This window comes from Micrasema longulum, unplaced genomic scaffold (genome assembly GCF_059751315.1).
Source record: "Micrasema longulum isolate JH-2025_06_02 unplaced genomic scaffold, ASM5975131v1 h1tg001042l, whole genome shotgun sequence".
In the NCBI taxonomy this organism is placed as follows: domain Eukaryota; kingdom Metazoa; phylum Arthropoda; class Insecta; order Trichoptera; family Brachycentridae; genus Micrasema; species Micrasema longulum.
The window spans coordinates 355,671-370,065 of NW_028278230.1; the positions used below are offsets into that span (position 1 = coordinate 355,671).

At 35.2% G+C, this 14,395-nt stretch overlaps 1 protein-coding gene across 1 annotated transcript in view; it reads right to left on the reverse strand.

Annotated features, from left to right (window-relative positions):
• The window catches only part of LOC148277373 (uncharacterized), an 82,063-nt gene that overhangs the window by 23,465 nt on the left and 44,203 nt on the right, over positions 1-14,395 (reverse strand). Inside the window, exons 7-15 of the mRNA XM_088232953.1 lie at positions 13,840-13,949; positions 12,587-12,763; positions 10,630-10,830; positions 10,231-10,380; positions 8,199-8,379; positions 6,884-6,948; positions 6,025-6,153; positions 4,309-4,452; positions 1,910-2,081 (exon numbers count right to left, since the gene is read on the reverse strand). Of these exons, the coding sequence (XP_088089079.1) occupies positions 1,910-2,081; positions 4,309-4,452; positions 6,025-6,153; positions 6,884-6,948; positions 8,199-8,379; positions 10,231-10,380; positions 10,630-10,830; positions 12,587-12,763; positions 13,840-13,949 (1,329 nt within the window). The remainder of the gene's footprint in view (positions 1-1,909; positions 2,082-4,308; positions 4,453-6,024; positions 6,154-6,883; positions 6,949-8,198; positions 8,380-10,230; positions 10,381-10,629; positions 10,831-12,586; positions 12,764-13,839; positions 13,950-14,395) is intronic.

The window sequence follows — 14,395 nt, forward strand, 5'->3', positions numbered from 1 at the left end:
TACATAAATTGATTTTTTTATTACGACCACCTTTACAGTAAAGAGTATCCAAATATAAAATATAACAAATAAAACGGCATATGCTTGGTATGAGTATTTGAGTTAAAAATTGTTGATGTCATGAACCGTGAGGCAAAACTACGGTGGCAATAGGCTGGACATGTGGCTAGACAGGGGTACATTAGATGGGCAATGGGCATCACAAATATTGAAGCGGAGCCCTGAACAAATAAAAGAAGTATCGGAATGCCACCAAAGAGATGAACCGACGACATTATCCAGATCATTTGTGGTGCCTGGAAGCGAAAGGGGCAAGACAGAGATGAGTAATAGAAGTTGGAAAAGGCTTTATCCAGCAGTGGAGAGATAAAATTCTGAACAAGAAGAAAGAAACATTATTTTGTTCATGTTTTTAAGTTTCTTTTTCACTGTTCATGTTTCATTTGATGATTTTTCTTGTGATTCTTGTAACTCAAATAAAGGAATAAAATATTATTGGGACAGATATGTTTTGTTATTTTTGTGTCTGATTATTGCTAGTAATTATATTTTCTTTTTCTAAAACTTGTTCTATCTTATTGATCTGTTCTTGAACGGGAGCCGTTATCTTGGGAAGTGAAGCACCAGTTATCTTTCCTTCTTTTTGGCAATCTTTTTGGCTGGGGATATCTCACGAATATATTGTGAGTAATCACATGAGGAGTTCTTGTATTATCATCCTATTTACGTAATATCCTTAGGACCATCGTCTTCTTGTCCCATCACACCATGCCGTCTGTCTTACAGGTCTCTATTATTACACAATATCTAACACTGTCCAGGGACTCTCAGGAGAGTCCTCTTTGCTATAATGCGCAGACGTCCGCAGAAAGCTTTTTGTCCTAACACTGTTCGTTTTAGCTTCTATACCATATGTCATAATGATTTTGACAAAGGTTTTGCAAATTCAGACCTTGTTATCTGTGAGCATGAGCTTGTTCCTCCATATTATGCATTTCAAGCACCCGGATATTGCTGCTACTTTATTGGTTTGCAGTAATTTGTTATTACCCCAACATGAATGTACCTTTTTTTCATCATTTAATAAGAGATCCTTAGATCTGTGTTACAGAAAACTAGTTGTTCTCCTGAGATGATGAGGTCCAACAGTTCCTCCACCATCACGGTCTTTCAGGTGGACATTGTCCAGATGGGATTTTATTAGCCGCATTGTACCCAAGTCTGTCGCTACTCATTCTGCCCACATGACTCCTCCAGTATCTTCGTCTGGATCTATTCCATCGTACGATAACCCTTATTTCAAACGTATTTCTAATTATGGCATTACGGATTCAGTCTCGGAGCGTTTTTCCTGTAATGGACCTTAAACCTTAATTTCAACCGTTCTGAGTAGCCCTTTGGTACAAATAGTGTCAGTCCGCGCTTCCACGGCATACGTCATGATGGGTCTCACACTTATCTTGTATATTCTGACCTTACTATTAGTACGTATATCCTAATTTCTCCATATTACATTTCTCAGACACACATTTGATGCTTTGTTGACCTGTTTTCGCACTTCGATGCACAAATTGCTTTAACTTGAGATTTCTGCTCCCAGATATTTAAAACTCACAACCTGTTCCACTGGCTTGTTGTCAATAGTCAACTTACACCTTGTAGGTTATCTCGGTACTGTACCATTTTTTGTTTTGCTTAATGATATTGACATGTTTAGCTTTTGTGATAAGTGGAACTTATACATAATCATTTGTGGGTTATCCTCAGATTTGGCTGTTATAGCTGCATCATCAGCATAGCATATCATATTTGTTGTTAAAATATATAAAATCTTAGATTATTGGTTCATATCCGCAATTTATGACTCGCTAACTTGACTATTAAAAATAAAAATAATATCAATACATACATGGCATCTATTTCATCGTCTGTGTAGTATTCATCGCTGTCATATTCATATGCAACTGTAGTAGTGGTGACCTTTTTTCGTACACAACGATATGTTCCTGGTAAGTTCATACACTCGAACATGGAACCCATTTGTGCGCAGTCGTTGGTTCCTAAGTCACACTCGTTATCGTCTGAAATTGTAATTTAAAATATAAAAAAACCAAATTAAATTTCTTTGAAGGGGGAATACGAAATGGCAGGTATTCACAAGTTTTTTGTATTTGTCATTGGCTATTTTATTACTATTCTTTTCAATTTTGGGGGAAATTTACAACTAGTTATAAATAACTCAATAATATAAAATGGGAATAAAGTTGTGGTAGAGCGGGTTGCGAACCTTGGATCTTTGATCCGTGAGTCCATGACACTACAGGACTACAACCTGATTAGCTTTATACCTGTTTTTTTTTATATCGATGAATCTAAAAGCCTCTGTCCGCTATGTCGACATCATCAAATGCTGCTCAGACTACGGTGAAGATGATATAAATTATTGACTAACTTGTAGTAAAATAAATTATTGACTTGTTCTTGTTCTTATGGGCATGCACTCACGCTGCCATTATTTCAACAGCTAGCAACACCCCGCAAGGCTCGCCGGAACTGCTTGACGCCGGCACGATGGAGGCACGCCAGAATCTCCATGTCCCTCGTTGGCTTCAGTTCATTGGCGTATTGGTCTCTCTAAGACTTTAAAATTACCCACTAAATATAAATTCGTGTCACGGGTAATTCATTCAGTGTTGTACTTAACCTTATCGCTTTTTGTATAATCTTGTATTCATATATTATCTATTAAACCTCAGGACAATGTAAGTGAATCTTTCATTTAATTTCACACAACCTTACAACGAAACTGCGTTAAGTCAAACCAAACATTTCATTCCAACAAAAGAGTTCACTACATTCTCTTAATTTGGAAAAAAATTGACACTGTTGGGTTGTGGTCCCGTGGCTAGCGTTGCGAACTCACGGATCAGAAGTCCGAGGTTCGAGCCTCACTCTACCCAAACTTGATTTCCATTTTCTAATAGTGAGTTATTTACAACTCGTTGAAAATGGCCACCAAAATTGAAATATTTGGGCAAATTATAAGAGCGCTAATATTTCTTTAATTTTTTTTTTTCAAAAACTCATATTAATGATTAAATTAACAGAGCAATATGATATAATATGGGTTTAAAAAGAATGATTTTATGCCTACTAGACCTTTACCATCCACTTCCAAAAAAAAAAAAAAGTTTTTCGTTCGCTGAAGTCATCATCATCATTCCATATCCGCTCCCTGGTTGGAGCATATAGTGTCCACAAACATCTTCCAGGCATCTCTGTCGGCTGCCAGCTCCTGTGCATCATCCCAAGTCACGTTCACGTCCCGTAGTTCTGACATGAACTGCCGACGAACAATCAGCAGTGAACGTCCAGGACTTCGAGAACCTGATGCCTTGTAATGTAGGCAAGCGTGGTTAAGGCTCTCAGGAGGCATCCGCAGTACATGGCCAAGCCAACCGTTTCGCCTCAGCTTTATGATAGTTCTCTTATTACTATGTTCCGCACAAAGTCAAATAATAATAATGTTTGGATAATTTATATAGCGCCATTTTTGTGAAAATCACCTCAAGGGCGCTGCAACCACCGCACACCCAAGATTCTTCTGAGACACCTATTCTCAAAACTCAGTATTTTACTGTTTTGGGCCCTAGTGAGGTGCCACGATTCGCATCGGTAGAGGAGAATAGGTGTTATGTAGGCGTTATGTAGGTGGCATTTGGTTTTCACTAAGTAAATATTCAATCTCCAGACAGTCTCTATATTGTTGAATGCGGCACCAGCTATTCCTAGCCACACTCGCAGTTTTTCTTTAAAGCACTTATTTAAATCTGCTGAAAACATGTGTAGGAATAGGTAGTTGAGAGTTGGTTGGAGTTCCTACCCCAGCTAGAGATTGACAAAGAAGACGTGGTTGATATTTAATGCGTGTATTTATTGCATGGCAAATAAGATACTACATGCTAGAACTGAGTGACGTCGTCGAGCTGGACTGAAGTGAACTGAACTTGTTGGGCTGACTGACTTAAACGGCTAACTGGCGTTACATCCTATGGTATCTTTATAGACGACATTCATTTGTAGTTCATTTCTTCATAGTAGGGACGATGTGAACGTACTACAGAACAATTTTCCCGGTTTAACGTGCAATACTATAAGAGTTGCATTATACGAATGTATTGGATTCGATCGAAAATGATGAAATTACATCGTCGGTCATTAGTCTACTTTAGGTGAACTAATTTAACACGTGTGTGTCATTGATTATGGACTATGGAACCTAAACATATTAGAAAATTAGTGATCTACCTTCACAAGAGCTGGATAATGCATTTAGAGTGTACCCAGTACCACAACTGATGTAGCGAACACAATGGTATGAGCCTATTGTATTATCACACCGTTGGCTTTCTGAGCAGTCGTTCAAATTGTCCTTGTGACATTCGTTTATATCTGAAATAATAATTCAAAATGATTCATTAAAAAAAATAAGACCACTCACAAATTTGCCTATTACAATATACACATACTACAAATACCAATAAAAATACATGATATGAATTTAGAAAAATTAATTAAATTTTATAAATCAATATGAATATTGTGGAGAAATATTTTCATACATAACTTTAAAAAAGAAAGTGTTAAGAAATATGTCCCTACAACAACGTGACATTTATTACTTTTTTTTTTATTTTTTTTTTTTAAATATTTATTTATATTTATTTTATTTATTTATTATGGTTCACAAACAATACACAATACATACTACATATTAATGTACCGTTGTGAGACATGGTGCCTTACCGAAAGAGATAAAAAAACACTTGAGGCCTTCGAAATGTGGTGCTACAGAAAAATATTAGGAATTTGCTGGAGAGACCGCATCACTAATGACGAGGTTCTCAACAGAATCGAAGAAGGTAGGCACCTAATCAAAACCATCTCAGAGAGGCGAGCCCGATGGATCGGCCACATTATGCGCCATGAGGGTCTCCTGCACGACATCATAGAGGAAATGGACAAATTATAGAGGGCGCCTTTTAAACTGCGCCTCATATGTCGAGTTGAAGAGGGCTGCAGAAAATAGAGACCAATGGAGGACGAGATGCAGGACTTTGCTGCAAACCAATCCCCAGGATTGAGACTGCTAAGAAGACTACATTGGTATAATAATCACAATTTGTTATGTTTAGATATTATTTGAATTATTATTTATTATTGTGACGTCAAGATGCGTGACGATGTCTAATTAAAATTTAAACGGCCACAAACAAAGTAAAAAATTGAGTGAATTGTAAAATATTAGGTGCGTGGCCAATGCAATTGACTGTTTTCGTGGGAATTTGAAATAATAAATTTAAAAATATTTTTTGTGCTACTAATAAGTAGCAAAATATTTTTTTTACATTATTTCATGGACCCATATTAATTTAAAATTAAGAAAGAAGTTATATTTTCCTATTATTATCCCTAACGGTTACAGAAGGAGAAAACTTAAGGAGAATGCAGCGTTGCCGTCGTAAAAATACGTATTTTCTACATTAACAACTAAGTAGAATAGCGTAATAAATCAAGCTGCCGATGAGAGTTTATGAAATGGATTTAGAATAATTAATTGTATTTTCAAAATCAATATGGATGTTGTGGAGAAATGTTTTCATACATAAATGTAAAAAAGAAATTCAATAAAAATACGTTCGTAGAAAAACGCGATGGGTTTGGCCTCGGTTGTTGTGACGTCAAGGTTTGTGATATGGTTCTACGCGAATTTCAATGGCCAGGAACAAATAAACATGAATTGTGACGTATTAGGTGCGTGGCAAATGAAATGAGCGTTTTTGCGGGAATTCAAAATAACAAATTTAAAAGTATTTTTTGTGCTACTAATAATTAGCAAAAAAGTGATATTTCCTTATTTTTCTCCCGTAGCTCCTAATCCCTTCTTTTTTACACATAAACTATTTTTTTTCTTAAAATTGCTAAAAGTAGTTTATAATAAATAAGAAAATTTTAAAACCTAACCAACGCATGCTAAAGTGAGTGGGTCTTTGGTGAATCCAGGTTTGCAAGTACAGCGATGACCACCCATTATGTTCTGGCATACTTGATGTTTGTCGCAAGTATGAGAGTTCTCGCGGCACTCGTTGATATCTGAAAAATAAATAAGTTCTTCGTTAATCTGCTGTTTTTTAAAGGATGATACAACTTATTTTTTTTTGAAAAGATAAGTGTTTGTTGTTTTTTTTTATTGTGTTCAAAATAATAAAAATACATTATTAAATTTTGAAAGTGAGTAGATAAGAATTGCGGATACTGAATTTCAAGGTTATCCGCGAGTGTATTCGAAGGTAGCCGGTCATGTGTCGTGTATACATCTGACGAATCGAACGTAGTTATGCAGAAAGCAGCCAGTCATAGAAAAGTGAATCGGCCACTTAAACCAGCCAATGACAGGTCATAGGCCCTGTAGATGCCTATACTATATTACCTTCTCTAAAATGTTTTTTTATCTCTGTTGTAATATGTTAGTACAAAATTATTATTTTTTTAACATAGACCATGGACTTAACATAGTCTCATCAGAAATCCATGATACGCTTCAGATGCTTATTCTATGCTGCAGTGTCGAATCTCTCTTTAAACCAATACTTTAGACCCACCCTGCGAGGAATCAAAGCCAAGATCTCAAAATTGTAGGCAAACGCGCTAACTACTAGACAACGAGTCGGACTTCCCCACTTAATTTTCTTTTCCAGGATTTTTACTTGAGAAGAGCCATGGAGTGGTCAAGGGTTATGGTTTTATTGCACACACAGAACTGTTTTCTTCATTTGTCTGTACCGAGAAATTTACTTAAGCAAAAAAATATTAAATAATTCACCTTCGCACCCTCCATTGTAAGATTTTCTGTACCCTCTTGGACACGCACCTGGGTTTCGAGAGGAGCTGAAATCAATAAAAATATTTCAAAAAATAATTTTTAAAATACGTATTGCAGTTTTTTTTTAATAAAAAATATTTTTTTGCGTTCTTGTGATTTACATAAATATTTCAGTTTTTGAGGACATTTTCAAGGAGTTGAAAATAACTCACCACTAGAAAATGGGTATCAAGTGTGCGGAAGAGTGAGGTTCGAACCTCGGATCTCTAATCCGTTAGTCCACAACACCAGCCACGGGACCACGACCCGATTGTAAAATATTGAAAGAAAATAAATGTATGATAAAAGAAACAGAACGAAGATAGTTTAAATCGTAGCAGGAATATTTTTCATAGAAGACTTGAAATAAAATTGAATTGATTTTTTTAATAAAATTCACAGCAGAACATTTTTTTCAAAAATTTTCAAATTTAAAACTAGCACAAAAGAAAAAAAAAACTAAAGTAGAACTCAAATTATCCGAACTCCGACTATCCGAATCGCTTTCAGAATTAAAAAATAAATAAAATTAGACGAAAACGTACTGCCATTCGCAAAATTACGACTTGGCTGCCCGAAAACGGATGATAACAGTCAAACAGCTTACTTTGACCGATATGTCCAGCAAGCAATGACTTTCATTCATGGGGTCCGGTCCCAATTGATTAGAATAATTGGAGTTCTACTGTACCTCGATAGAAGATCTGGTCTATTTCAGCAAATGTTTAAATCTGGATGGACTTACACCAAAAAATTCAAGATCGACTTAAAAATCCACTTTAAAATTAAAGCTAGCACATATGAAAAAAACAACTGCAGCGATACAATCATCATCATCATAAGTACAGCCCCGGGTGGGTCTTGGCTGAAAACAGGAGTCTTCTCCACTCTTGCCGGTTTGCTGCCGTTCTTCTTCAGTTCCTCACTTCCAACATTGTCATATCGCATTTTGGGCCTTCTTGGTCTTCATCGTCCTTGTGGCAAAGATAGAATTAGGCGTTTTATGTCGTCCATTCTAATTGTGTGGCCAGTCCCCCTCAAGGGTTCCACGTAGATATCGTATCGCTTTCTATTGTTGCGACGATGCCAATGGTTGTTTTCTCTCGATACCATGACCCGATTGGTCTAATTGACCCAATCTGGTCTAATTCGGCGATTGTTTAAAACTGGAAAGACTTGCACCAAAATAGTCCAGATCCTGACCAGAGTTTACAATACGAAGCAGTCGGGATATCGATGCATGCAAGGCATAGTTCAATATAGCTCATTTTATTACCTTTGTGATGAAGGGCGCGTTGGTACGGAAGGATTCGGCCTCGCGGGAGATGGCCTCGGCGGTTGGGGGCGAGGTATCACAGGGCGGTTAGATTTAACTTTACAGTCATAACCACCCGGTTCGTTAATGCACACACTACCGGGGGTGCAAATGTCCTGGTTCTCAGCGCATTCGTCAATATCTGCAATAACAACAAAAAAGAAAAATTCAGCGTTACGTTTTTTATTTAGATTTAAAATTTCAACGTTGTCTAATCGAAAAACGATTAACGGTTCTACGGGGTATCATTCAATAGACAGAGGTACACAAATAATCACAACTTTAAGCGTCCTATTGAATTATCAATTTCTGAAAATGATTTTCAATTTTTATATTATGTTAAATTCAAAATATTTATTTTTATTTTATTGAAATAAACGGCACTTAGTGCCTTTTACATATTAGTTACAAATACAATTAAATATACATACATGTAAGCATAAGTAATACAGAGCATTTAAAACAATATTATTAATTAAGAAAGTCTAAGAAATATAAACTATATAAAAGAATAAAATATTATCAGTTATAGAATTATCGATAAAAAAAGATAATTTGGTATTTGAAATACTTTGAACCAGTTAAAAAAAACTAAGAAAACAATTTTGAATAACATAAAACAATAAAAATATATATATATATATGTATTATTATTGAAAACTAATATTTAGGTAAATAGTATATGTTTATGTATAAAAATATATAATGATGTAAAAAAAATGATAAAGAGAAATATTTTTTACTTATAAATTAATTTAAGAAAAGAAACCAAAAAAGAAAAAAAACACTAATAAAGAAGTTTAAAACAAATTTTTAACAATAGTAACAAATAGTTACCTAGAACTATTACCAATAAAATAAAGAAGAAGAGCCGTTCTATATGTACTAAATTTCATGTGAAATGAGTCACCAGTGTCCTGGTACTTATTGCCTAGAGAGTGAAGTCTATTGATGACTGCATTTTTACCATACGATGTCGAAGTATTGTTGCCACAGTATTGGTAGGTTTGCCGAGTTGTCCTTTTCGGTACATTAAAACTAATTAGTGATAAAAGTGCAGGGGTGTCAAACATAGAATGAATTATTTTATATAAATTTAGTCTCAATAATTTCAAAATATACAGTAACAAATTATAATTAAAGAATTCAATACCAACACCTAATTTAAAATTTATAAATCGTAAAAACTTATTTTGGACCTTTTCAATACAATATTGGTGCCTAGAATAATGAGGAGCCCAGATTGTAGAGTTGTACTCCAAAATGCTTCTTACAAGTGACGTGTACATTATTTTAAGTGCACCAATATCTTTGAAATCTTTAGTGGTTCTGATAATGAAACCCAACATTCTTAGAGATCTATTACTAATGCTATTAATGTGACCAATAAATGATAATTTGGTACCGAAAATAACACCTAAATCACGTATTTCGGAAACAGATACAAGTTCAGAATTGCCAATAGAATAATTAAACATTATTGGAAACTTAGTCCTGTGAAATCTCATGATTTGGCATTTCTTTACATTTAGTTGGAGTTTATTTTTTGAGCACCACGAAAATAGTTTATTTAAGTTATGTTGGATAGTAATACAATCATCAATAGTGTAAATTACTCTAAAAATTTTCATGTCGTCAGCAAACAACAAAACTTTGACACCATTCGACACATATTGTTGATCTTACTAACGAAAGTCATCCTTAATCACCCTTTCTGCACTCAGTGGTGCATAGTGCTCTGTAGTTTGATCATCCGTTACATGAAGGTAAGGTGATTAGTCCTACCCTTCAAGTGCCTGCCCAAGAAAAGTTGAACTGAATCCTTCATCCGCTTGAATATATAAAATCAGCTTATCTAGAGCAGGTTCACGGCCGATGAGATACAGTTTAAAATTTTCTCGGTTATTGTACCATGTATCTTTGAAGTTTCGGATCGCGCTCCAGCGTCCATCTTCAGAGTGGATGTTCATTCTGGTCAACCTTAACAACTTACCTTCACAGCCTATGTCAGGACGAATCTTGAATCCAGGAGGACAAGAAGTCTTAGATGCTTTATCTTGGCATGTAAACGTTCCATGGGTATTCAAACAAAACTGGCTCTTGCGGTTACAGTCATCGGTACCCTCTTTGCATTCGTCTATGTCTGCAAGGAAAAAATCGATAAAGGTCATATTAGCCTGGGTAGTTAGACACAAGATGGTTGTTAATGTGAGATAATTGTATTATTTAATTCAGAGTCCTAATTTATCAAACTTAATCCTGATGCATAATCACAGATGTGTATCACGTCAAATAAAAAGCCTTAACCAACACTTAATAACAAGTGCGACCATTGTGATTGAGCTGCAGGGAGAAAATTATTTTCACCGATTTAAAGGATTTAATTTTCCACCTGAGCAATCAGCGATTTCTTCATTGATCCTGAAGCCCGGTGGGCAGACGTCCGGGACGGTGGCTTCCTCGCGGTCTGGGGGTAGCTGCTGGGGAGGAGAGGCAGCAGAGGGAGAGGGTGAGTGACCACAGCTGAATGAACCGACAGAGTTCACGCAGATCAGCCCAGAAGGACAAGGCGATGAAAGACATTCATCTACATCTGGAAAGTCATTAAAATTAATTACTGATAAGTTGATGAATTACTTTACGCAGACGGTAATTATAAAGAGAAGTTGACTAATAGAAAAGCTGCTAAACTGCCGATAGGAACCGTAAACTAGATCCATAATATTATCTGCAGAAACTGAATTTATCAAGCAAATTGACCTATTAATGGGTGAATTCTGACTTGCGCGAAACAGTGAATACGACCTCGCTCCAGTATTCGGGACAAACAAACTCATTTTTTTAGTATATTTATATTCTTTCAGAAATCAGCTTATAGAAATTCTCCTAAAGAAACATTTGACGACGAGATTCAGTGATGTAATTCAACATTCCTGCTAGAAATAATGATAGATAGTAATTATTTTCTTAAAGATACAAGTATCGCGTAAATTGCTTTTGAACCATCTTATTTCAAAGATGTGGTTTGATTCAGATGGGTCTCAAATTATGGAACAGTATTCTAGTATGCTGCGGGCTAGTGACACACAATGTGCATTTTACAGTAGTATTATTGAATTATCTAAAATTTTGAAGTACAAACCCAAGCATCTTACAAGATTATATTACAATAGAGCTGAATACAATTTTAAGACAGGAATACGAAATTCTATATATTTACAGAGCTTCTGTCATCAGCTGGTTTGAGAGTGAAATACTATCAGAATCCTGGTCGTGTGCTTTAAAAAACCGTGATAAAGTAAATGGAGTCGAAATCAGTCGGTCTCTATCGATCAAAACTTAAAGACAAAGAACTGGATCTTGTGGATACCACTGTATTGTTGGGTATAAAATTAGATTCTAAGCTTCAATAGGGTCCACATACAGCTGATTTATCGAACAGACTTAGTTCTGCAGCCAATAGATTCGACATCTCACTAATGTAGAAACAGCTGGATTAGTAAAAATCAGTTACTTCCAAAGCGTTATGTCTTACGGTATACTGGTGTGGGGAAGTGCTGCAGATGTTGATTCTGTTTTGTGCTGCAGAAGAGAGCTGTTCGAGCGATTTACAATATGAGTCCCAGAGAATTGCTTAGAGATAAGTTTTAAAAAATCAATGTATTGACATGTCAATACATTTATGAAAACTCAATGTATGTACATAAAAATATTGTTGATTTTAGAAGAATTAGAGACTTCCATAGGTTCAACCCTAGAAATAAAGATATGCTAGTTGCACCCTCTACTATACTTCAAAAAAAATCTACAACAAAGTACCCTCTGAAATTCAGGCTATGCCAACAAAAAAAAAGATTTTGTCAAGCACAGGCTGTTGGGAAAGAGAGTCGAAGAATATTTGCAGGACAAGACAGCTCGGCATTAGATTTGTGTTTATTGATTTAAATTTATTGATTTTAGATTGTTGTATGAAACTGTGTTATTGATTTATATTTATTCGTTTGTTAGGTTAATTTTACTAATTATTTCATTATTTTACTAGTAAAGTTATAATTTTATTGACGTTTACAAGAGATTTAATGAATTCTATATAAAGAATAATAAACATATACCCAAGGCTTTTGCCTACCATGCCTGAGGTTCCGGGTTGTCGACATGAAGAACGTATTTACAGGAGTAATTGTTACACTTACATTTCGAAGTCATTGTTTTGGGTTTGAAGCTTTAGACTGATCATCTTGACTTTGTGTTTCAAACGATGAAAATACATTACAATTGGAATGCCAATGCAACAGCAAATTGACCACTTGGTGCGGGCAGAAAAATAATTATGATTTTCTTATAATTACCATTGCACACTTGACTCCTTTTATCGAACTGGAAACCTTTGGGACATCTGTTAGCTGAAGTTCTAGCGGACGCTTGTGGATCAGTACTCGCAGACAGGCATTTATGGGACCCAGCTGTGTTGACGCAAGACGAACCAGATTTGCAGTTGTGAATTTGTAGCTCACACTCATTTATATCTGAAAAGATTAAAAAGCTTTGTTTACTCGTTCTGGTTTCCCTTCTGACAACTCCTGCAAGCCTCATAAAACAAACAGTTTTGAGTTCTAGTTTTAGTCTCATCTTAGGAAACCTAAAATTTTCTTCATTTCTCCGAGAAAATTCCCATAGAGCTCGATACACTTCAACGTCTTTTGGAAGTTAAAATAATTTATTTAATTATTTAAATGTACAATACAGAACTACTGCCAATTACAATGTACATAAATTATATTTATTTTATTTTATTTGGTAATTTTATAAAGATACGTACTAGAAAACATACAATTTGAATGTATTCGTCTATACAATTTTACACGCATATACAAGTATATATTCATAATACACATTTTAAAATATTTTTTTTTAAAGGATATACAGGATACAATGCAATAAAAAATAAGTAGTACGTGTGTACTTATTAAATAAGATTTATATCTAAGAGATTATTCGCAAAAGCTGAGAGAGTATCATGAAAAGTGACAATTTTATTGTTTCGGCAGTATATATTATATTCTTGGCACATGCGGGCCATAGGTGTGTGGTATGTAGCATTACTTAAAAACAAATGCAGTTTAAACATTTCCCGATATCTGAGTGTTCTCTATCCCGCATTTATTTGTATTTTATTAAGGTTAGTGTTTAACAATGTTTGATTATGTCCAAATGCTTACAGACTGGCTGGATTTCCTCCCTAGGGAGTTGTTCGTATTTAAATTTATTTCAACAGAGAACGAAAAAGTTTTTGAGAAGAGAATATGGAAGTCTAGGCATTTACAGGGCTTATGACCTGTCATCGGCTGGTTTAAGTGGCCACTTTATACACTGTGTAACATTCACCATTCTACCCATGTTTGAACATCCACATATCCTCAACTCTTCCATCTGTTGACTTTTGTGAAGTAAAAGAGCTGAAACCTTTATCACGTGGGTGAGATTCATCCGGCTGAACCAAATCACCTACTAGGCAACGCCTGGAAACAATTTTCCAATTTTTATACTTCTTCTCTGCTGTGTGTAAAAAAATACTATAAATAAATAAATACAATTAAAATACCTATGCAGGATACGTTGTCTGCCATAAGTTCATATCCAGTTCTGCAGGAACACACAATAGCATCCCCAGTATCCGAACACTTGTGGTCGCATGGATTTTTGGACTGACATCTGGAAATAAAAAAAACGAAATCATCATTGTAACCTGAACCGCACTCAATGGTGCATACCAGAGGCGTGCTGTGAGGTTTTGGATTAGGGAATCAATCACGTGATACCAAAACACAGTAATTTGAGTTGAATTCTTTGAAATAAACTAAAGAATTTTTTTTGAAAACTAGCCACTTAAACCAGCCAAAATCTGTAAATGTAAATGCCTAGACTCCTATAATTTCCTTTAATAAAACGTTATTTATATCTGTTGTAATATATACATTATAATAGCAAATTATGTGGGTATGCATGGCTCAAGTATTGTCGCAACTTCTACATCCTTTTTACCCACAACTGCTGTTCACCTCTCAATTTAGTTTGCTTTGATCACCCGCCACATTAAGACCCCGTGTCGTACATGTCGCATTTATTTTGTTGAATGTGTGCCGCATTATAAAACTTTG